The following is a 25,225-nucleotide window of genomic DNA, read 5'->3' on the forward strand; positions in this document are numbered from 1 at the left end:
CATAAAAATGTGACTATCACCAGCAGGAAATAGCAGCAGGGGGAAAGAATATAAATCTGTCCCCGAAAGGTGATAGGCCAGACAAATAAGTAAATGAATACACTTGTTACCCTAAAAAGACTGCAGTAAGGAGAAAAGACTAAACACCGGGAGAAAAGGTGTATCTGCTTGTGGCTCAGAGAAGCCGACCACAAAGATCAGGCTCAAGGGTTCAAACCCAGACGAATGACAGTCACTTATTGGTCTGCTTGCTGAAGTGTCAAATAAATCAATGTTTTATCAGCAGGAGCTTATCTATTTAGGACTAGGTGTCTTGTGTTATCTAGTCCAACCACACCTCCAGCACTGATTAGGAGTTTTCTGTATATGCACAGTGGTGTGGGTGGGACAACATTCTGAGCTCTGCTAGATCTCTGCTGCAAGTGATACATATCTGGAATCAGGGTCTCTGTCCCTACATTATGGTGCTGTCAGATTATCAATAACCTGCTGACAGATTCCCTCTAAAGAGAATGTAACAAAATTGGTACGCTGGCTCTCTGGTAGTTACAGCACTTGGACCCCCAGCAACCAGAAATATGCCTCTGATAAGGAATAACTTTCAATCTTGGGAAAACCACTTTTGAGTAAACACAGGAGGGCAATGATGTTGAAAAGTAAAAAGAATGAAAAGAAAAAAATTAAGTTTGGGAGTTGAAAAGCCCAGCAATTAGGAAGAGCGGAGATATTGACAATGACATAACGTGGGTAGTCACATTAGCGCTCTCTCCTAGCCGATTCATTAATGACACAAATGTTAAGGCAATGTATCTGAAATAACAAGCTTTCGTTAGATGTTCATTTAGGAACAATGCTGCGCGCTGCGCGACAAGCACCTGGCACAATCCGGGAGATGAAACCTTTTAATGATAACGGAGGACGGATTGTGTTGCTTACTTTATGCAGGCAGTGACTTCTCGCAGAATCCATCACCCACGGAGAAGACTGGAAATTACCATTAAGCTGCAGATAAACTGCGGAGGTGGAGGAAACGCGCGGCAGGCATTTTCTGCGGGAAAGATGAGCGATCTCTATAATTTAATACAGAATGCTAAACTAAAGCCTCAGACAGCTTATCGGAGGGGTGAGAACCGTCATATCCATAAATCATCGCGGCCCCCTCGGACTGTGTGCGCAGTGTGAACTACGCGATCAGGTTCCTTTAGATTTGTTTAAGACCGGTGTGTCAAAGTTATCATTTTACAGACTTTCGTCACTCAAAAAATATTGTAATATCACCGAAATTATGGTGAAAGTGTGGCCAAAGTATTGATATAAGCATCATTCCTGACACTTTAAACGACTGTTCAGGTGTTTTTTTTAGCTCCTAACTATCCCCAGGGGACGATCACCTGTTCTATATTTTCATCGATTCTTAAAAGGGGGCAATAATCAAAGGGAATATATAAATCGTTATTTCCCTAAAGTGGTAAGCCGCATTGTCATACTGTCAGTACACTAACCGGGCGCCTGACCAGGGTTATCAGGACGCCATGTGCATGGCTAGATAACGGCGTTGCAGGAAAGCATGGCGCCACATGGAAGACATCTGATACGCATCAGAAAACTGGTATATGTGCACAATAGTGTTCCCTGGTATGTCCAGAGACACCGTGCCCCTGTATAAAAGCACTCAAAGCTTGAAATGGAGATGTCGGTTTTGTACAAAGAACCAAGGAATGTGATGACTCCAGAAGGAAAGAACGTCAGACCATAACCTTGCTTCTAACCAGAATGATCCAATTCATTCCTTAGTTCTTGTCCAGCACCAACGCCTTAATTATTAGCATTTATGGACATCTGTCAACTTTCCCATGCATCCTCATGAAGGGTGCCAGGTGGCATCCTGGTGTCCTGGCAAAGCCTTTATCTACCTCTGATCTTCTGCAAACGTCCACATGCACATGAGCCTATTTCTCATGTATTTTGATACTATTCACAACCTTAGTCTGACATTTGTTTCCGGCACCTAGGTACAGTCTTGGAATTATGACAATGGGGCTTGCAACTTTAGGAAAATAACTATTTGAATACTCAGTTTGATTACTGTCCTGGATCTTCTATCCAGGGCTGTGGAGTCTGAGTCGTGGTGTCAGAGTCCATTTTTGTGGAGTTGGAGTATAAAATGGAGCAACTCCTAAAATATATAATACATTGGGTAAAGTAGTACAATGCAGGATGTGCTGTAAATGTTTTCATAAGAATTTGGGAGTTATTAAATGTCCTATAAATGTCTGTTCTGTTCCTGATCTAAGGATCTTGGGATCTAGGCTTTTAGCGAAGATGAATCTGTGCTGCACTTTATGTACATGCTCAGTAGTGACCAGTGCTGTGGGGTCGTAGATGAGATGAATCTGTGCTGCACTTTATGTACATGCTCAGTAGTGACCAGTGCTGTGGGGTCGTAATTGAGATGAATCTGTGCTGCACTTTATGTACGTGCTCAGTAGTGACCAGGGCTGTGGGGTCATAGCTGAGATGAATCTGTGCTGCACTTTATGTACATGCTCAGTAGTGACCAGGGCTGTGGGGTCATAGCTGAGATGAATCTGTGCTGCACTTTATGTACATGCTCAGTAGTGACCAGTGCTGTGGGGCTGTAGTTGAGATTAATCTGTGCTGCACTTTATGTACATGCTCAGTAGTGACCAGTGCTGTGGAGTCGTGGCTGAGATGAATCTGTGCTGCACTTTATGTACGTGCTCAGTAGTGACCAGTGCTGTGGGGTCGTAGATGAGATGAATCTGTGCTGCACTTTATGTACATGCTCAGTAGTGACCAGTGCTGTGGGGTCGTAATTGAGATGAATCTGTGCTGCACTTTATGTACAGGCTCAGTAGTGACCAGTGCTGTGGGGTTGTAGTTGAGATGAATCTGTGCTGCACTTTATATACATGCTCAGTAGTGACCAGTGCTGTGGGGTTGTAGCTGAGATGAATCTGTGCTGTACTTTATGTACATGCTCAGTAGTGACCAGTGCTGTGGGGTCGTAGCTGAGATGAATCTGTGCTGTACTTTATGTACATGCTCAGTAGTGACCAGTGCTGTGGGGTCGTAATTGAGATGAATCTGTGCTGCACTTTATGTACAGGCTCAGTAGTGACCAGTGCTGTGGGGTTGTAGTTGAGATGAATCTGTGCTGCACTTTATATACATGCTCAGTAGTGACCAGTGCTGTGGGGTTGTAGCTGAGATGAATCTGTGCTGCACTTTATGTACATGCTCAGTAGTGACCAGTGCTGTGGGGTCGTAGCTGAGATGAATCTGTGCTGCACTTTATGTACATGCTCAGTAGTGATCAGTGCTGTGGAGTCGTAGATGAGATGAATCTGTGCTGAACTTTATGTACATGCTCAGTAGTGACCAGTGCTGTGGAGGAGAAGTTGGAGGTTTGGCTTACCGTCTCCATAGCTCTGCTTATATCAATATTTATATATGTCGGTTTTGAATTATTGTTATATTCATTGTATTGTAGAGTTTTTCTTCATTCTGTTAATACATTGAAATGGGCGGTTCTCAATGTCTGTCTGGCATTTAGGGAGTACACTTTTAAGCATTTGAAATAAGGACCACCCTATTCCAATACTGCTACGATGAAGTCTCAAAAAGTTGGAACTAGTTGGATTTTCTGTGACTTTCTTGTCGCGGTACCATGTGGGACACAACTCGATCCCACTCACGTGCATCATGCTGCGATGTAGCAGCGGCACAGAGCAATCTTTGGACATGCGACTTATGTCTCAATAAAATTTGCTATCTGACCCAGCCTAAGAATGATGGAAAAAGAATAATTTCTAATACAGATTTTAACCCCTTTACAACTTATAATATCTAGGTACAATATATGTCACCTCCCTTTCTTTGATGCAGGCTCCGGGCACTGAGCTGGCATCTTTTCAAGCACATAACAGATCTGATCAGCTGTCACGTGCCGCAAACAACTGCGGGTGGAATCACGATCCACCGGCAGCTGTTACCATGTTAAATGCCGCTCCAAAAATGCATCACTAACTGGGTTGGCATGACAATCGGGGGTCTGAAGAAGATCCCTGTGCTGTCATTGCCAATCTGTTATGAGCACCGCCCAGTGGCCAGTGTTCATAGCAGATAAGCATTTCTGCTAAGCATAGCATGGCTGCATGTAGCACAAGCAATCAGAAGATCGCAACTTCAAATCTCCTAAAGAGATTATTGAAACAAGTGGAAAGTAAAAAAAAGGTTTTAAAAATATAAAAAAATATATATATAAAAGCTGAAATCACCCCTATTTTTTCCACATTCAAAATTAAATTAAAAAAATCAAAAACACACATATTTGGTATCACCGAGTTCAGAAGTGCCTGATCTATCAAAATATAAAATGGTAAACGGCAAATGAGGAAAAAAAACAAAAACACCAGAATTACGGTTTTTTGGTCGCCGCAACAATGCAATAAAATGCAATAACAGGTGATCAAAAACATCACATCTACCCCAACATGTCAATAAAATGTTAGCTCTGAGAAAATCACAGAAAATGTTGTTTGTTTGTTTGTTTGTTTTTTTACAAACTTTGGATTTTTTTTCACCACGTAAATAAAAAAAGAACCTAGACATGTTTGGTATCTATGAACTCGTAATGATGTGGAGAATCATAATAGCAGGTTAGTTGTACCATTTAGCGAACTTGGCAAAAAGTAAAAAAACAATTCTGGAGCTGCACTTTTTTCCTGCAATTTTACCGCACTTGGAATTTATTTTTTTCCACTTTTCCAGTGCACTATACACCATGTTCCAAATTATGCAAATGACATTTTTCTCGGATTTTCCTAAATGTTCGGTGCAAATGACAGTCAGTATAATAAACGTCATCACCCGTTAGATTATACATTGAATTTTATTGTAGAAACCTCCCAATGATAACAGTATAATCTCCAAAATGTATAAAAACTCAAAATGCGCTGTTCCAAATTATTAGGCACAGTAGAATTTCTAAACATTTGATATGTTTTAAAGAACTGAAAATGCTCATTTGTGGAATTTGCAGCATTAGGTCACATTCACTGAACAAAAAAGCTATTTAACTCCAAAACATCCTAACAGGCCAAGTTACATGTTAACATAGAAACTAGTGATGAGCGAATACACTCATTACTCGAGATTTCCCAAGCATGCTCGGGGGTCCTCCGAGTATTTTTTAGTGCTCGGAAATTTAGTTTTCATCGCCGCAGCTGAATGATTTACATCTGTTAGCCAGCTTGATTACATGTGGGGATTCTCTAGCAACCAGGCAACCCCCACATGTACTTATGCTGGCTAACAGATGTAAATCATTCAGCTGCGGCGATGAAAACTAAATTTCCGAGCACTAAAAAATACTCTGAGGACCCCCGAGCGTGCAAGTAACGAGTATATTCGCTCTTCACTAATAGGTGCCCTTCTTTGATATCACCTTCACAATTCATGCATTCTTGAGTTTTTGGAGAGTTTCTGCTTGTATTTCTTTGCATGAAGTCAGAATAGCCTCCCAGAGCTGCTGTTTTGATGTGAACTGCCTCCCACCCTCATAGATCTTTTGCTTGATGATACTCCAAACGTTCTCTATAGGGTTGAGGTCAGGGGAAGATGGTGGCCACACCATGAGTTTATCTCCTTTTATGCCCATAGCAGCCAATGACTCAGAGGTATTCTTTGCAGCATGAGATGGTGCATTGTCATGCATGAAGATGATTTTGCTCCTGAAGGCACGTTTCTGCTTTTTAGAACATGGAAGAAAGTTGTCAGTCAGAAACTCTATATACTTTTCAGAGGTGATTTTCAAACCTTCAGGAACCTTAAAGGGCCCCACCAGCTGTTTCCCCATGATTCCGGCCCAAAACATGACTCCGCCACCTCCTTGCTGACGTCGCAGCCTTGTTGGGACATGGTGGCCATCCACCAACCATCCACTACTCCATCCATTTGGACCATCCAGAGTTGCTCCACACTCATCAGTAAACAAGACTGTTTGAAAATTAGTCTTCGTGTATGTCTGGGCCCACTGCAACTGTTTCTGCTTGTGAACACTGTTTAGGGGTGGCCAAATAGTAGGTTTATGCACCACAGCAAGCCTTTGAATGATCCTACACCTTGAGGCTCGGGGGACTCCAGAGGCACCAGCAGCTTCAAATAACTGTTTGGGCTTTGTAATGGTATTTTGGCAGCTGCTCTCTTAATCCAATGAATTTGTCTGGCAGAAAACTTCCTAATTCTACCTTTATCTGCTCGAACTCTGTCTGTGCTTTGTTTCAGTCACAAATCTCTTCACAGTATGATGATCACTCTTAAGTTTTCGTGAAATATCTAATGTTTTCATACCTTGTCCAAGGCATTGCACTATTTAACGCTTTTCAGCAGCAGATAGATCCTTTGTCTTTCCCATATTGCTTGACACCTGTCACCTGCTTAATAATGTGGAACACCATTTTTAAGTAGTTATTCTTTAATTAGAATCACCTGGAAAACTACTTATCACATGTGTTTAAGATTAATTTCAGTGTTCCATTGAGCCCTGAGAGACAATACCATCCACAAGTTTATTTGAAAAACAAAACAATTAAATCTTTATGACACTTAAATCCAATTTGCATAATAATTTGGAACACAGTATGTAGTAAAACCAATGAAGGCGTTCAAAAGCACAACACGTCCCATAAAAAACAAGCCCTCACATGGCCATATTGATGGAAAGATGTAAGAAAAGTCATGGCTCTGGGAAGAAGGGGTGAAAAAAAACTAAAAACCCCGAGGTGGTGAAAGGGTTAGAGGGCTCTTAGCGTTACAACAGTTGAGTTGTTCCACTTAATTTCAGCTCTGCTACATCAAAATAATTGCAGAAAAAAAAGTATCATCTCCCCGGTTGCTGTGTTCTTTGATGAATCGCATCGGTCATTCTTGGCAGCACATTCACAGGTACAACCTTTTGTGTTATTAGTACAAATTGAGCAGTAATTGAAAGACATTACTAGCACTGAAACCTATTCAATAATTGTATAGCGGCATCGTTATTATTGCCGCGACAAACAGGAAACAGAACATGGCGGCTCGACGCCCCATCAATAACCCAGATTTGTGCTCCATGAACCAGCAGATCTTCGTGCGGCCGTTAAAGGTCACAATCTTTTCTAAGAACCTCATTGTTTACCGGACCATTGAATCAAAAATTGTGACAAATTCTTATGCCAGAGCTGCAATCTGGTCGAGTATTAGGACAATCATTAAAGGGGTTGTTCATCTTTGGGGACTATTATTTTTCGTATGTGAATATCCTTTTTGCAATTGGGTTTCATTAACAATTTTGCAACATTTAGCTTCTATAGCCTCTGTGCTGCACTGCCTATTGCTGGCTGCAGAATGAGTTAACGGAGTCTCCCTCAGTGAGCTCCTTTTCATGGTCCAATGGGAGAGATTCTAACTCTTTTAAAGGGAACCTGTCACCTGAATTTGGCGGGACCGGTTTTCGGTCATATGGGCGGAGTTTTCGGGTGTTTGATTCACCCTTTCCTTACCCGCTGGCTGCGTGCTGGCCGCCATATTGGATTGAAGTTCATTCTCTGTCCTCCATAGTACACGCCTGCTCAAGGCAAAAATATTAGTTGTCCCCAGAGGTGGACAACCTTTTTAAATGCAAGTGCTGCATTGGACGCAAATAGCTTTTTAAGAGCCGGTGTGGGGGGTTGGAAGTAGATCCTGGAAATTCTTGGAAAAGAAAAATATAAGACATTTCTAATGAGGGATAAGCTCCAGGGGTTCAGCAGAACCTCACACTTCTCAGACACATTACAGAAAAGTGCACACAAGTATGGAAGGTAAAAAAAAAAAAAAAAGTAAAATAATGCAGAAAACTCAACACTACTTCCAACGGGAAAAAAAAAAATATGAAATTGAAAATAAACAATTATTAACTAAATGACTATAAGCTAATAAAGTAATATAATATGGCCGGTAATGCAGAAACAATCTAACAAGCCCCGGCGCTGGGCTCCTGCAGCGTCAGCTGGAGATATTCAGGTAGAGCGTCTGAGACTCTGAAGTGAAGCGCCGTGGCATAACACTGTACGTACAAATGGCTTTCACAGGTTTCCAGCGAGGAAAACGTAATTTGAGTCTAAATAAGTGATATTAGGTAATGTGTCCAGAATGGAAAGGAAACTATGATAAAAAAAGAATGGCCACAAAGTTCTGTAATTAGCTGGTACCAACGTGGCAGCAGAATAAATGTTATTAGTAAATACTAGAAGACTAAAGAATACTTATTGATATTCAAGGGAACATGAGAATTTGGAAAATACCCGAAGCTTTGAATGGGGAAAGTTCTTAATCATAGGTTCTCAATGAGAAAGCGAAGCCAACAAGACAATCTAAAAGGCATAGTTACATACATAGTAACATAGTTAGTAAGGCCGAAAAAAGACATTTGTCCATCCAGTTCAGCCTATATTCCGTCATAATAAATCCCCAGATCTACGTCCTTCTACAGAACCTAATAATTGTATGATACAATATTGTTCTGCTCCAGGAAGACATCCAGGCCTCTCTTGAACCCCTCGACTGAGTTCGCCATCACCACCTCCTCAGGCAAGCAATTCCAGATTCTCACTGCCCTAACAGTAAAGAATCCTCTTCTATGTTGGTGGAAAAACCTTCTCTCCTCCAGACGCAAAGAATGCCCCCTTGTGCCCGTCACCTTCCTTGGTATAAACAGATCCTCAGCGAGATATTTGTATTGTCCCCTTATATACTTATACATGGTTATTAGATCGCCCCTCAGTCGTCTTTTTTCTAGACTAAATAATCCTAATTTCGCTAATCTATCTGGGTATTGTAGTTCTCCCATCCCCTTTATTAATTTTGTTGCCCTCCTTTGTACTCTCTCTAGTTCCATTATATCCTTCCTGAGCACCGGTGCCCAAAACTGGACACAGTACTCCATGTGCGGTCTAACTAGGGATTTGTACAGAGGCAGTATAATGCTCTCATCATGTGTATCCAGACCTCTTTTAATGCACCCCATGATCCTGTTTGCCTTGGCAGCTGCTGCCTGGCACTGGCTGCTCCAGGTAAGTTTATCATTAACTAGGATCCCCAAGTCCTTCTCCCTGTCAGATTTACCCAGTGGTTTCCCGTTCAGTGTGTAATGGTGATATTGGTTCCTTCTTCCCATGTGTATAACCTTACATTTATCATTGTTAAACCTCATCTGCCACCTTTCAGCCCAAGTTTCCAACTTATCCAGATCCATCTGTAGCAGAATACTATCTTCTCTTGTATTAACTGCTTTACATAGTTTTGTATCATCTGCAAATATCGATATTTTACTGTGTAAACCTTCTACCAGATCATTAATGAATATGTTGAAGAGAACAGGTCCCAATACTAACCCCTGCGGTACCCCACTGGTCACAGCGACCCAGTTAGAGACTATACCATTTATAACCACCCTCTGCTTTCTATCACTAAGCCAGTTACTAACCCATTTACACACATTTTCCCCCAGACCAAGCATTCTCATTTTGTGTACCAACCTCTTGTGCGGCACGGTATCAAACGCTTTGGAAAAATCGAGATATACCACGTCCAATGACTCACCGTGGTCCAGCCTATAGCTTACCTCTTCATAAAAACTGATTAGATTGGTTTGACAGGAGCGATTTCTCATAAACCCATGCTGATATGGAGTTAAACAGTTATTCTCATTGAGATAATCCAGAAAAACATCCCTCAGAAACCCTTCAAATATTTTACCATCAATAGAGGTTAGACTTACTGGCCTATAATTTCCAGGTTCACTTTTAGAGCCCTTTTTGAATATTGGCACCACATTTGCTATGCGCCAGTCCTGCGGAACAGACCCCGTCGCTATAGAGTCACTAAAAATAAGAAATAATGGTTTATCTATTACATTACTTAGTTCTCTTAGTACTAGTGGGTGTATGCCATCCGGACCCGGAGATTTATCTATTTTAATCTTATTTAGCCGGTTTCGCACCTCTTCTTGGGTTAGATTGGTGACCCTTAATATAGGGTTTTCATTGTTTCTTGGGATTTCACCTAGCATTTCATTTTCCACCGTGAATACCGTGGAGAAGAAGGTGTTTAATATGTTAGCTTTTTCCTCGTCATCTACGACCATTCTTTCCTCACTATTTTTTAAGGGGCCTACATTTTCAGTTTTTATTCTTTTACTATTGATATAGTTGAAGAACAGTTTGGGATTAGTTTTACTCTCCTTAGCAATGTGCTTCTCTGTTTCCTTTTTGGCAGCTTTAATTAGTTTTTTAGATAAAGTATTTTTCTCCCTATAGTTTTTTAGAGCTTCAATGGTGCCATCCTGCTTTAGTAGTGCAAATGCTTTCTTTTTACTGTTAATTGCCTGTCTTACTTCTTTGTTTAGCCACATTGGGTTTTTCCTATTTCTAGTCCTTTTATTCCCACAAGGTATAAACCGCTTACACTGCCTATTTAGGATGTTCTTAAACATTTCCCACTTGCAGTCCTTTGGGGTCTTGAAACCATTAAGGGGTCTCTGTTCTTGAACCACCACCAAAAACTAAAACTTTTTTCAATATTTCTGAATGCATATTGATGTTTAACAGTCCGACTAAGTGACACACACTGAGAGGTAAAAACAAGATAAAATTGCACAGATTTATGGGTGGCACTAAAGGTGGAAAATCTTCTGAAATGATTCTTATTGGTATGAATATTTTTCATTACAAAAAACCTAACATTTTAACATGGGTGTGCTGACTTTTTTATATCCACTGTAAAATTCTGCAAGTATTACCTTATTCAGTTTTTTCCTGACAATTCTACTCTTTCAAATCACAGTTAGTGATGATAATTGCACAGCTACACGCAGCTATAATGTAGCAGATGACAGCTCTGCCTTCATGACTGTATACTTATATTAGCTAATTTAGCAGTATGTAGAGAAAAAGATAGCCACAGGCAGAGACAGTACTAGGTCCAGAAGCCCAACTGACAGGGTCCTGATGAATCATGGAATTTTAAGCAGAAAAAAAACCGGTACCACAGATATCAGTGTCCGTGTGTGGAAAACTTGCGGCACACGTGTGGCAACCATGTGCAGAATCAGTACCACACGCACCGGCGCCTTGGAAGCAGTGGTACACTTAGCACTGTTTCCCGACGCTGAAGACAGCTGTCATCATTCTCCCCTGCTCAGCCAACGATCAGCACAAGCAGGGAAGAATGATGACAGCTGTATTCAAGGGATAATAAGGAGACTACACGTGCTGCCGCTAATAAAAGTGACAGCAGGCGGCAGCTAATGGTAGAATTTCTAACCCGCCGCCTGTGCTATAAATAAATGAATAAAAAAAGGTGTGGGTTCTCCTGTATTTTTGTTAACCAGTCAGGAAAAACTTACAGCTGGGGCTGCAACCCACAGCTGTCAGTGTTAGCAAAGCTGGTTATCAAGAACAGAGGGGTAGACACGCTTTTTTTAAAAAAATTATTTAAAAAAAAAAAAAAAAACCATGGCATGTAGTCCCCATTTTTTGACAACCAGACAAAATAAAGCTGACAGCTGGGGGCTGGTATTGTCAGGCTGGTAAGGGGCCATAGATATTTACCCTTCCAGCTTAAAAATAGCAGCCCGCAGCTGCCCAGAAAAGACACGTCTATTAGATGCACCAATTCTGTTGCTTTGCCCAGCTCTTCCCACTTGCCCTGTAGCGGTGGCAAGTGGGGTTCATATTTGTGGGGTTGATGTCACCTTTGTGTTGTCAGGTGATATCAAGCCCACGGCTTAGTAATGAAGAGATGTCACCTGACAATATGACAATACAAAGGTGACATCAACCCCATTAGCTACCACTACAGAGCAAGTGGGAAGAGCCGGGCAAAACGCCAGAACTGGAGCAGCTAACAGATGTGCCTTTTCCGGACAGCTGCGGGCTGCTATTTTTAGGTTGGGGGGAGTCAATATACATGGCCCCTTGCCAGCCTGAGAATACCAGCCCCCAGCTGTCAGCTGTATCTTTGCTGGTTGTGAAAAACGATGGGGACCCCACTCCGTTTTTTTCAATTATTTATTTAAATAATTTGAAAAAAACAGAGTGGGTACCCCTCTATTCTTGATAATCAGCCTTGCAAACACTGACAGCTGGTGAGTTTTTTCTGGCTGGTTAACAAAAATACAGGGGAACTCACGCCGATGCGTGTCACACTGATGACATCCCTTTGTGTCATCCGTGTGCTCGTGTGTGGGAATGTTTTGCGCCCGGGCTGCCGGTAAGAAACGGACATATCAGCGTGTTGTGGCCACGGACACACAGTCCGTTGAAGCACACTGACATGTGCACAGACCCTTTGTAAAGGTACCTTCACACTAAGCTACGCTGCAGCGATACCGACAACGATGTCGATCGCTGCAGCGTCGCTGTTTGGTCGCTGGAGAGCTGTCACACAGACAGCTCTCCAGCGACCAACAATGCCGGTAACCAGGGTAAACATTGAGTTACTAAGCGCAGGGCCGCGCTATAGTAACCCGATGTTTACCATGGTTACCATCGTAAAAGTAAAAAAAACAAACACTACATACTTACATTCCGGTGTCTGTCCCTGGCGCTGTGCTTTCCTGCACTGACTGAGCACAGCGGCCGGAAAGCAGAGCGGTGACGTCACCGCTGTGCTTTCTGGCTGGCCGATGCTGACACAGGATGCAGGAGGAGTGCAGAGAAGCAGAGCGCCGGGGACAGACAGCAGAAGGTAAGTATGTAGTGTTTGTTTTTTTACTTTTACGATGGTAACCAGGGTAAACATCGGGATACTAAGCGCGGCCCTGCACTTAGTTACCCGATGTTTACCCTGGTTACAAGTGAAGACATCGCTGAATCGGTGTCACACACGCCGATTCAGCGATGTCAGCGGGAGATCCAGCGACTAAATAAAGTTCTGGCCTTCTAGCTCCGACCAACGATGTCACAGCGGGATCCTGATCGCTGCTGCGTGTCAAACTGAACGATATCGCTATCCAGGACGCTGCAACGTCACGGATCGCTATCATTATCGTTGTGAAGTTGTTTAGTGTGAAGGTACCTTAAGTGTATCTAGTACATGTGAAAACTGTCACCACATGTATTGGGACACTGAGGTCTGAAAGAGGCCTAAAGAAGACATGCTGAGTGTGATAAACAATCAGGAGGGGATGCACTGATAGTGGGAGTGGTGCAGGAAATCACTGAACTGCTTCTCCATTAGCCAAAAAAAGCACATAAAAATATTATGCAGTTTGCGGTGATTCTGACCTTTCATTCACCCCCTACATCCGATCACTGGCTCGCTCTTCTTACCTGCATCTCAAAAACATTTCTAGAATTCGCCCTTTTCTTAATTTCGACTCTGCAAAAACTCTGACTGTTTCACTTATTCATTCTCGTCTGGACTATTGTAACTCTCTACTAATCGGTCTCCCTCTTGCAAAACTCTCCCCGCTCCAATCTGTCCTGAATGCTGCTGCCAGGATCATATTCCTCACCAACCGTTACACCGATGCCTCTACCCTGTGCCAGTCATTACACTGGCTACCCATCCACTCCAGAATCCAGTACAAAACTACTACCCTCATCCACAAAGCACTCCATGGCTCAGCACCACCCTACATCTCCTCCCTGGTATCAGTCTACCACCCTACCCGTGCCCTCCGCTCCGCTAATGACCTCAGGTTAGCATCCTCAATAATCAGAACCTCCCACTCCCGTCTCCAAGACTTTACACGTGCTGCGCCGATTTTTTGGAATGCACTACCTAGGTTAATACGATTAATCCCCAATCCCCACAGTTTTAAGCGTGCCCTAAAAACTCATTTGTTCAGACTGGCCTACCGCCTCAATGCATTAACCTAACGATCCCTGTGTGGCCTATTTATAATAAAAAAAAAAAAAAAAAAAAAAAAAGGTTCCTCGCATCATGTTCTCATACACTTTATGCAGTATTAGCCCTCTGTGTCTGTACTGCTACATACTTAGGCAGGTAACTGGTTCATGCAGCTTTACATGAACACCTGAGCCTTACACTATAGCTGGTCCGAATAACTAAAGCAATTGTTACCATCCACCTCTCGTGTCTCCCCTTTTCCCCATAGTTTGTAAGCTTGCGAGCAGGGCCCTCACTCCTCCTGGTATCTGTTTTGAACTGTATTTCTATTATGCTGTAATGTCTATTGTCTGTACAAGTCCCCTCTATAATTTGTAAAGCGCTGCGGAATATGTTGGCGCTATATAAATAAAATTATTATTATTATTATTATTATTATCAGAGAATATATTGGACTTCACTCGTTATTATGCTTCTGGTAGCATGCACATCGGTTTAGTCCAAACATGTGAAGTTTTATTGACTTCATAAAACTTCAAGTGGTTTCAAAATAAAGCCTCTTCTGGGCACAAAGGTAAAACATAAAATAAAAAAAAAAAAGAGTTCATTGCCAGTAGGTAACAAACACCGAGGTGGGCTCACCCATCCAGATTAGTGTCCACACTTCTTTAGACTCTGGCTAGTGATGAGCAAACATGCTGGTATAAGGTGTTATCCGAGCATGCTCGTGTGGTAACTGAGTGACTTCGGCGTGCTCGAAAAATAGGTTTGAGTCCCCTTGCCTGCATGTCTAGTGGCTGTTCCAACAGCCGCAACACATGCAGGGATTGTCTAACAAACAGAAAATCCATGCACGTGATGCGGTGAGAAACATGCAGGCGCTAACATATTTTTCGAGCGTGCCGAAGACACTCAGTTAGCACATGAGCATGCTCAGATAACACCTTATCCGAGCATGTTCACTCTTCATCAACTCTGGCTTCAGACTGCAACAACACAAGAGGACTTTCCACCTCTACTCCCAGGCGAGGAATAAAGCAGCTGAGCCATCTTAAATAGGCTGTTCAGATGGTGGGGTGGAGACATGGAAGCAGCCAGTCCCGCCCCTCTCTGCTGACTGCTCCTAAAAACCTGGACCCATCTTGCCCTATCAAAAAACCCTCTCAGCACTAACTGTGCTGGAGTCTGCTCTCCAGGTTTCACATCACTGAGGCTAGCCACCTCAGTGATACATATCTTCTGTCCAGGACTTTACTACCTGTTCTATTACAACATACAGTTTATGATTCCGATATATTCATCAAGTGTGCATCCTCTTTGCTTCCCCCTGCACCATTCTCAACAATTAATGCACTGCTGTGATATGCAGTTACACAGTATCCAGCTGTCAATCCCCATCTGGAGGATGGGGGAGACGGAGGACGAAAATCCCTCAGGAATGCTCTGGACTACACTTTATGATCGCTCCTATTTGACGAACGCCACAATAGTTTAAGTGCCATTTTGGCTAATAAGTAAGCAGACCAGTCAATAGCCTATGATGGCCTTAAATGGCAGCTAGTATTAAGTCGGATCCACCATATTATTTTAATTCCATGCTGCAGTATCATTGCTTCAGTCTACAGGAACAGTCTGATGAACTGGTTAGATTACATCCTCATGAGTGGTGAGCGCCAGTGCTTGCTGCCTGATAAATATGACATTTTGATCACTTTTGACATCATTTTTTTAAAGGAAGTGTGTTAACCAAAAATCCAATTCTGAGATTTTTTCTTTTTTTTTCTTTACGGTGTCTGCTGTATGGTTGAGTAAATATTTCACTTATTGCAGCATGTAGGCTAAAATCACGACCTCCAATGAAGCCTAGCCTTTTGTTAAGCACGAAGATGGCAGCGATCTTCAAGAGGTCTTCGTCTGCCATGTCATTGGCACCCTGTAATCACGTTGCAGGTGAAACGATGAATGTCCAAAAGGTCGCCGCAGCGGGATTGTGCCGCTCAAACGTCCCTGTCAGAGATAGACAGCAGTATTTAAGTGGTTAAACAGCAGCGATCAGAGCTGCCCCACTCTCTGCTGTTAAGAGTCAGGTGCCAGTTGCATATTACAGATTTTCGGGTTTTGGTAGATTTTCAGGTACCCGAACTGAACTTTCTAAAAAGTTTAGGTCAGGTACCAGAACCCAAACTTCCACCAGTCCGCCCATCTCTAATGGAGACTTTGCTTTTTTTTCCCCACTACTCTGGAATTATGAAATCTACGCTGCATTTTTCCACTTCATTAAGTCTCTTGTATTTGATCAGGAGAACTGTGAAATACGGCGTTAGGGTGTGACCGTGCGTGGTGGCTGGCCACCTATAGCAGAAACTTATCCCACCGCAGAGGCCATCTGATTTTTTGGGGGTTTGTTTGTTTAGCCCCTTAACCCCTTCATGACCAGGGGATTTTTCGTTTTTCCGTGTTCGTTTTTCGCTCCCCTCCTTCCCAGAGCCATAACTTTTTTATTTTTCCGTCAATTTGGCCATGTGAGGGCTTATTTTTTGCAGGACGAGTTGTACTTTTGAACAACATCATTGGTTTTAGCATGTCGTGTACTAGAAAACGGGAAAAAAATTCCAAGTGCGGTGAAATTGCAAAAAAAGTGCAATCCCACATTGGTTTTTTGTTTGGCTTTTTTGCTAGGTTCACTAAATGCTAAAAATGACCTGCCATTATGATTCTCCAGGTCAGTACGAGTTCATAGACACCTAACATGACTAGGTTATTTTTTATCTAAGTGGTGAAAAAAAATTCCAAACTTTGCTTAAAAAAAAAAAAAAAAAAAAAAAAAAAAAATTGCGCCATTTTCCGATACTCGTAGCGTCTCCATTTTTCATGATCTGGGGTCGGTTGAGGGCTTATTTTTTGCGTGCCGAGATGACGTTTTTAATGATAGCAGATACGTTCTTTTGATCGCCCGTTATTGCATTTTAATGCAATGTCGCGGCGACCAAAAAAACGTAATTCTGGCGTTTCGAATTTTTTTCCCGCTACGCTGTTTAGCGATCAGGTTAATACTTTTTTTTAATTGATAGATCGGGCGATTCTGAGCGCGGCGATACCAAATATGTGTAGATTTGATATTTTTTTTATTGATTTATTTTGATTGGGGCGAAAGGGGGATGATTTAAACTTTTTTTTATTTTTTTCACATTTTTTTAAACTTTTTTTTTTTAACTTTTGCCATGCTTCAATAGCCTTCATGGGAGGCTAGAAGCAGGCACAGCACGATCGGCTCTGCTACATAGCAGCGATCTGCTGATCGCTGCTATGTAGCAGAATTGCACGTGTGCTGTGAGCGCCGACCACAGGGTGGCGCTCACAGCCACCGGTCATCAGTAACCATAGAGGTCTCAAGGACCTCTATGGTTACAATATACAAGCATCGCCGACCCCCGATCATGTGACGGGGGTCGGCGATGACGTCATTTCCGGCCGCCCGGCCGGAAGCGGTGGTTAAATGCCGCTGTCTGCGTTTTACAGCGGCATTTAACTAGTTAATAGGTGCGGGCAGATCGCGATTCTGCCCGCGCCTATTACGGGCACATGTCAGCTGTTCAAAACAGCTGACATGTCCCGGCTTTGATGCGGGCTCACCGCGGAGCCCTGCATCAAAGCAGGGGAGCCGGCATCGGACGGTAGAGTACGTCCGATGCCGGTAAGGGGTTAATGACCAGGAAATTTTCAATTTTTTGCATTTCCATTATTTCGTTTTTTACTTCCTTTAACTGAGCGATGAGATGCCTCATACTCTACCCGCTCAGCTGACATTTTTATTGACACCCATTTGGCATGCACACAACATTTTGATGGTTTTTACTACATCTTTGTGCAGACTTGAACCCGGGAGCACTTAATCGTTTATACTACAATTTAGAGTTAAACTGCTATTCTCCTAAGAAGGCCAGAAACAGATAGGGACCTACGAGTACCAACACGGCAGCCATGGGTGACTTCTACAGACCCTCAGCTGTCATCGATAGTGGCATTTAAATGGTTAAAGAGCAGCGACTGGCGCTCGCTCCGGCTGCTGCTGTTACAGGCCGACGCTGGCTGTGTAGGTGTATGTGCACACCAACGGGAAGACGCTTCAGGAAACTCCTGTGCTTTTCCCTTAAAGCATCTTTTAAACCATTCTTTTGGTTATTACTAAGCCTTTTTTCAACTTTTCTATCAGCTTTTTTGGGGGAGGAAGGGGTAGTGTTTTTCCAGCATTTTTGAGTCTTTTTGCTATACTGGCATTTTTCAGTCTTTTTTATTTTCCTCTGCTGGTAACATGCTCAGAAAGATCCCATCTCATTGACTATTATCAAGCATAGTGCGTTTTCAAAGCAGGAGAAGAATGGTCATTTCATGTCTTTTCGCCGCTTGGCGTCTTTGGAAGCCTGAAACAGTTAATCCCTTCATGACACGAGTAAATTTTCGTTTTTTCCTCACCTTCTTCCAAGAGCCACAACTTTTTTTTTTATTCTTCCACCTCCATAGCCATATGAAGGCTTTTTTTCTTTTGTGGTACAAGATGTACTTTTGATTGACACCAATTTATCATGTGATGCACTGGAACGCGGGAAAAAAATTCCAAGTGCTTCAAAATTGCAATTTCACAATTTTTTTTTTTTAGGATTATTATTTACTGTGTTAACTATACGGCAAACACGAAGAGGCAATATGATTCTCCAGGTCATCACGATTACAGAGATAGCAAAAATGTATAGTTTGGGGTTTTTTTCTATTTAGGGAGGTGAAAAAAAAAATAGTAAAATGTCAAAAAAAAAAAAAAATTTCCTTCTATCGCCATTTTCCGAAATCCATAATGTTTTAATTTTTCAGGATATGGGGCTGTATGATGACTTACCGTATTTTTGTGCCCTGAAGTGACGTCTTTACAGATACCATTTTGGCATGGATACAATATTTTGATTGCCTCTTATTGGAATGTTGCGGTGTCCAAAGAAAACGCAATTCTAGAGTTTTGATTTTTTTCTTGTTACGCCATTTATATGATCTGATTAATTTATATTATATTTTGATAGCTCATACTTTATGAACGCAGTGATACCAGATGTGTGTTTATTTTTTATTAATGGTTTTATTTTTAAATAAATAATAACTTTTATTTATATTTATAATTCAGTCATCATCAGCAGGGAAAAAATGTCGGCTCGGCATGTGAGCCCGCATCGAAGTCAGGGACATGGCATGTGGTGCCATTTTCCGTAGGTCATGTGTCGTGAACGGGTTAAAAAAAAAAACTAAATGCAAAACAAGTTGTTTTTCCATAGAAAAGGCATGTGTTCATTCATTTAAGTGTTTAGTTTGTTTTGCGTTTTTTTTTCCAGGCGGGTTGCAGAGAAGATCGTCCTGGTAAAGGCCTCGCGCACATTCCCTTACACAGTCGGTGCATTTATGTGATTTAGTCACAAAGTGGTTAATGAGTGGGAGATTCTTGTGTGTACATTGTGAGATCTATGATATAATTTATGACAAATTAAGAATAAATCCCGTGTGCCCGTAGAAGTCTATGGGCTCCGTTAGATCTCACCTAGGAACAGCGGCGTGGTTACGTCATTGGTGAGGTCGTTGGGATCAGCCCCGGCTTGCAGCAGGATCTGAGAGCACCCGACACTTCCACGTTTTGCAGCAAGATGCAGAGCGGATTCCCCTTCGAATGTCTTTGACTTGACGTATGCCCGGGACGGAGCTGTCGGGGTGGCAACATACAGCATTAGTAAGGAGACTGGAGCATCCGCATATAACATCAGGACCGTTGTGTCGGTCTTGTGCTGTATCCACAGATCTGTGGACTAGTATCACGTTTGCTGAGCGGCAGCTGGAGTGCATCACGTTGCTGCATGTTAAACTATGAAGTCAGATAAAATGGAAGACGCCAATAGAGAAACCCAACGGACCCCAGTAGAGTCAATGCAGTCTTCAGCGTATCATTGTAGATGTCAGAGGAGCGCACTACACCGACACCACTTTTAATAGTAGCATTATGGACATGCACGGGACATCTATGGTCAGGATCAAAAGGAGATGGGAAGATGAAAAATCAGATTATGCTGTCACCACTAGTCATGAGTGAATGTGCTCGGATAAGGTGTTATCTGAGCATGCTTCGATGCTACCAGAGTGTCTTCGGTGTGCTCGTGGCTGCATGTCTCCCGGTTGTTCGGCAGCTGCAACGCATACATGGATTACCCGATTGTTAGGCAATCTCTGCATGTTTTGCGGCAGTCGAACAACTATGAGACATGTAGCCGCGGGGACTCGAACATATTTTTCAAGCACGCCAAAGTCACACAAGCATGTTTGGTTAACACCTCATCCGAGAACGTTCACTCATCAAAAATCTCTACATATCACATTGGGATTTTTCATAGCGAGTCCAAAAAACCCCAGTATTAATGGGGTGACTATTTATGAATAGGATGCATGGATGATAGACAGTAATGGCACAAATTAGTGCCAATTTAGAGCAAAATCTCTCTCCAGCAATTACATTTCTCTTCTTTGTGCTGGGGTACTGGCATAGTAATGGTATTCTCTGCCCAGTCCGACAAGGCCGGGTGCAGGGGTACCCTGCGTGGGACACTGGACATGTACAAGAAGCCCAGGATGTATAAAGAGCAAGGAAAGAAAAGGTCTGACTATAAGGATTGCAGATGATGGGAGTTAATCAGAGCAGAGCACAAAGAGCAGACAGGAGTGGTAGAAGTGCGTGTAACGAGCGTCTTACCGCCCCGGCAATGGCGCCTATACCTGAATTAATTAACAGCTGTAAACATGGCGCGGCGTCAGCAAACGCGGCTTCGTGAATTGGCATCCATCCTCTGTTATCAGGCACATCCACGCTTCTTCCTTTTTTAATTAGTTTCCTCAAGGATTTTATATCAGCGCTCCGAGCGGCATGTCCGACAGTAGAACATCTATCAGTGTACGCCTCGGAGAAATCCATTCCCACCTGTACACAAGACAGAAGCTCAATAACCAAGATGGTGACGCCGGAGACAGTTAGCTGTCCCTAACAACGCTGTGCAGGAGCTGGAGATGTCGGCGGAGACGTGAGGGCCGGTGTGCGGTGCTGCGCGGTCTGCAGAGCGCGGTAATTACCGGCTGACCCCCGTCAGCGGATCTCACTTACCACATGCAGCAGGCAGGGATCACACGTCACTGGGGTCTGTAGGATCAGCTGGAATCTCTAGAAATAACAGGAAGAGGCTGTGTGTTAGACATCTTCATTGCGGGTCCATGAAGGACAGGAACATGTACATTTATACAGGGCTGTGGAGTCCGAGTCATGGAAATTGAGGAGACTGAGTCGGAGGTTTGGCTTACCGACTCCACAGCCCTGAATTTATATAATCTATCACACGTATTGGGGGACATTTATAACAACTATTATTCCCCCCAATGCAGTGGTGCTGAGGTAGGCGACCTCCTTCATGTGACACGGCTGCCGCAATAAAGTCTTCTAAGCAGGTATAACATTTACTGACACAGTATGGCGCCACCTAGAGGGCAAAGTGTATGGTACTGTGAACGTCCACATAATGAGCGGAGTACCGATGGTCGCACACGTGCAGTCACACTCCGCACCTAATGATCAGCTAATAGCACAGTCTCCAAGGCACAGCGAACACTTAGCTTAAGGATTAGCCTTAGCTATGTTCACATGTGACATTTTTGACTAGTTGTTTTCTGCAGGCAAAACTTGCTCTTTTAGCAGTAAGAAACTTGCTTTAAAAAAAAAAAAAAAACAGTTTTTGCTTAGTTTTTGCTGCGTTTTTTCCATGGCACATTGGTCTTTGGTGCATGCTGATAAAGTTTATTGCATAAAAAAGAGGGATTTTTGGTACTTACCGTAAAATCTCTTTCTTGGAGCCTTCATTGGGGGACACAGAACAACCGTGGGTGTATGCTGCTGCTGCCGCTAGGAGGCTGACACTATGCAAAAAGGAAAAAAGGAAAAAACACGTGGCTCCTCCCTGGCAGTATACACCCACCTACAGGCACCAAGCACCTCAGTTGGTGTTAAAAGGAGTAGGAGAAGTAACAGAACTCATAAAGTATAAGTACCAACTCAACTAGGTCACCTAGACCCGAAAACGGTACCAGAATAAACATTAGGGAGGGTGCTGTGTCCCCCAATGAAGGCTCCAAGAAAGAGATTTTACGGTAAGTACCAAAAATCCCTCTTTCTTTATCGCTTCATTGGGGGACACAGAACAACTGTGGGACGTCCAAAAGCAGTCCCAGAAAAGGGTGGGTAGAAAGAATATAAATAATGGTTCAGGTCGGCCGATGCGCAACCGCCGCCTGCAGTACCTTCCTACCAAGACCTGCATCAGGCGAGGCTTGGGTATGAACCCTATAGAACCTCATAAAAGTGTGCAAAGACGACCAGGTTGTGGCCTTGCAAACTTGCAAGGCGGAAGCCTGGTGGCGAACAGCCCAAGAAGCTCCGACAGCTCTGGTGGAGTGGGCTCGCACCCCCGGAGGAGGACATGCCTCATGAACACAGTACGATTCTGATATTGCAGAACGAATCCAACGCGAGATAGTGGATTTAGACGCTTGAAGGCCCTTCCGACAACCCTCGGAAACCACAAGGAGAGAATCGGATTGACGGAAGGGAGCGGTTCTGGAAAGATAGACCCGATAGGCCCTGACCACGTCAAGCTTGTGAAGTGACTTCTCCAAAGGATGAGCCGGAGAAGGGCAAAATGATGGAAGGACTATGTCCTCATTGATGTGGAAAGCCGAGACCACCATGGGAAGGAATTCGGGAACTGACTGGTCTAAGAACGACCTTATCCTGATGAAGAATAAGGAAGGGGGAACGGAAAGAAAGAGATGCCAACTCAGAAACCCTCCTAATAGATGTGATGGCGATGAGGAAGGCCACCTTCCAAGAGAGAAGGGAAAAAGGCACGTCTTGAAAAGGTTCAAAGGGAGCAGCCTGAAGAGCACCAAGGACCAGGTTAAGGTCCCAAGGTTCCAAAGGGGAACGGAAAGGAGGGGCGATATGCGCCACTCCCTGTAGAAATGTCCTAACCTGGTGAATGGAGGACAGGTCACTCTGGAAGAGAATCGACAGAGCAGAAACTTGTCCCTTGAGGGTGCTGAGAGATAAGCCCAAATCGAGACCAGACTGGAGAAAACCAAGAAAATCCGGAAGAGAAAAAGACATCGGAAAAACTTCATTTGTTTCACACCACCGGAAAAAAGCCTTCCAGTACCTATGGTAGATACGAGAAGATGCCGGCTTTCTGGCTCTGATCATGGTCTGTATGACCTGGGGAGAGAGACCCGAGTCCTTCAAGACTGCGGCCTCGCCATTAAACTCAGCGACTGAAAACTCTGGTGGTAGAGAAGCAACTGCGAGAGGAGGTCTGGCCGGTCCGGGAGTCTCCAAGGAGTATCCGTGAGCATGTTTACGAGCTCGGCGTACCACGGACGTCTTGGCCAGTTCGGCGCTATCAGTATGACCGGATTCCCTTCTAACTTGATCTTCTTTACCACCCTTGGAATCAAGGGGAGAGGAAGGAACAGGTAGGGAAACTGAAACTGGGACCATGGAATTACCAGAGCGTCGTGGCCGACGGCAAGAGGGTCCCGGGATCTGGCGACAAACTGAGGGACCTTGTGGTTCATCCGGGATGCCATAAGGTCGACGTCCGGAGTTCCCCAGCGAAGGCAAATTTGGTCGAAGACTGCGGGGTGGAGAGACCACTCACCCGCTGCTAGACCCTGGCATCTGAGGAAGTCGGCTGCCCAGTTTTCGACCCTCGGAATATGAACGGCTGATATGGCCAGAACGTGGCATTCTGCACACCGAAGGATCTTTGCCGTTTCTGCCATTACTTGGCCGCTGCGAGTCCCGCCCTGGTGGTTTAAGTACGCCACGCCCGTGGCATTCTCCGACTGGATGCGGACGGGGAGACCCGTCAGAAGAGACTGCCAGTGGAGTAGCGCAAGGAAGATTGCCCTGATCTCCAGGAGGTTGATGGGAAGAAGAGCTTCCTGCGTGGTCCAATGGCCCTGAGCCGTGTGATGTCGGAAGACTGCTCCCCACCCGAGTAGGCTGGCATCGGTGCTGATGACCTGCCACTGAAGGGGAAGAAATGTTCTTCCTCTCAGGAGAGAGGAGGACAGCGTCCACCAGGTTAGGGACTGACGAACCTGGAGAGGAAGGTGAACGGGACAGTCCAGGGAATCCAAAGACCTGTTCCAGGTGGATAGGAGGAATAGCTGGAGAGGGTGGGTGTGGAACTGGATGAAGGGTACAGCCTCCATGGAGGCCACCATCTTCCCCAGGACTCCCATGCAGAACCGAAGCGACTGGGGAGCTGGGCGTTTGAGAAGACGGACCGCCTTGAGGAGAACTGAGAACTTGTCCTTTGGGAGAAAGACCCGAGCCAAGTTCGTGTCGAACACCATGCCCAGGAAGGACAGTCATTGGGACGGAATCAGGGAGGACTTGGCCCGGTTGATAATCCAGCCGAGACGGGTCAGGGTGTCCAGAGAGACCTGGAGATTCTGAGCAGTCTGAACGAGACGACCCCTTGATCAACAGATCGTCCAGGTAAGGGATAATGAGAATCCCCCTGGAAAGGAGCGCCATGACCGCCGCCATGATTTTGGTGAAAACCCTGGGGGCAGACGCTAACCCGAAAGGAAGGGCCGTGAATTGGTAGTGATTGTCTTCGATTGCAAACCGAAGGAATCTCTGATGCTGTACACAGATGGGGACATGAAGGTACGCATCTTGAATGTCGACCGAGCAGAGGAACTCCCCGGGTTCCATGGCGGCGATCACTGACCGCAGGGATTCCATCCTGAAGTGGCGAGGTCGGACGTGGCGGTTCAGAAGTTTCAAATCCAGGATAGGGCGGAGAGACCCGTCCTTCTTTGGGACTACAAAAAGGTTCGAGTAGAACCCGGAAAAACGCTCGTCGGAAGGAACGGGAACTACAACTCCGGCGGCAACCAGAGACACCACGGCTTGAAGCAAACCGGGTAAATGGGACGGTTGCTTTGGCGGAGGAAAGAGGAAGAAGCGATTTTCCGGGAGGGTAGAAAATTCGATTTTGTACCCGGAAGTAATGATCTCTCTGACCCAGGCGTCGCTGATCACTGACAGCCAGGTGTCTCTGAAGAAAAGAAGCCTGCCTCCCACCCTGGAAAGACTCCCATGTGGGGGCGACCCGTCACTTAGAACGGTATCTGTTGGAACGAGACCCGGAAGGCCTGGGAGGTTGAGCCCTGGACCTCCATAGACCTCCAT

The 25,225-nt window shown here is 44.2% G+C and overlaps 1 protein-coding gene across 1 annotated transcript in view; it reads right to left on the bottom strand.

The window, feature by feature from the left end:
- Positions 1 to 25,225, bottom strand: part of ASB3 (ankyrin repeat and SOCS box containing 3) — a 157,230-nt gene that overhangs the window by 124,124 nt on the left and 7,881 nt on the right. The window contains exons 2-4 of the mRNA XM_069768682.1: positions 21,080 to 21,136; positions 20,698 to 20,899; positions 19,478 to 19,636 (exon numbers count right to left, since the gene is read on the bottom strand). Of these exons, the coding sequence (XP_069624783.1) occupies positions 19,478 to 19,636; positions 20,698 to 20,893 (355 nt within the window). The 5' untranslated portion in view covers positions 20,894 to 20,899; positions 21,080 to 21,136. The remainder of the gene's footprint in view (positions 1 to 19,477; positions 19,637 to 20,697; positions 20,900 to 21,079; positions 21,137 to 25,225) is intronic.

Source organism: Ranitomeya imitator, chromosome 5, assembly GCF_032444005.1.
Source record: "Ranitomeya imitator isolate aRanImi1 chromosome 5, aRanImi1.pri, whole genome shotgun sequence".
Taxonomy (NCBI): Eukaryota; Metazoa; Chordata; class Amphibia; order Anura; family Dendrobatidae; genus Ranitomeya; species Ranitomeya imitator.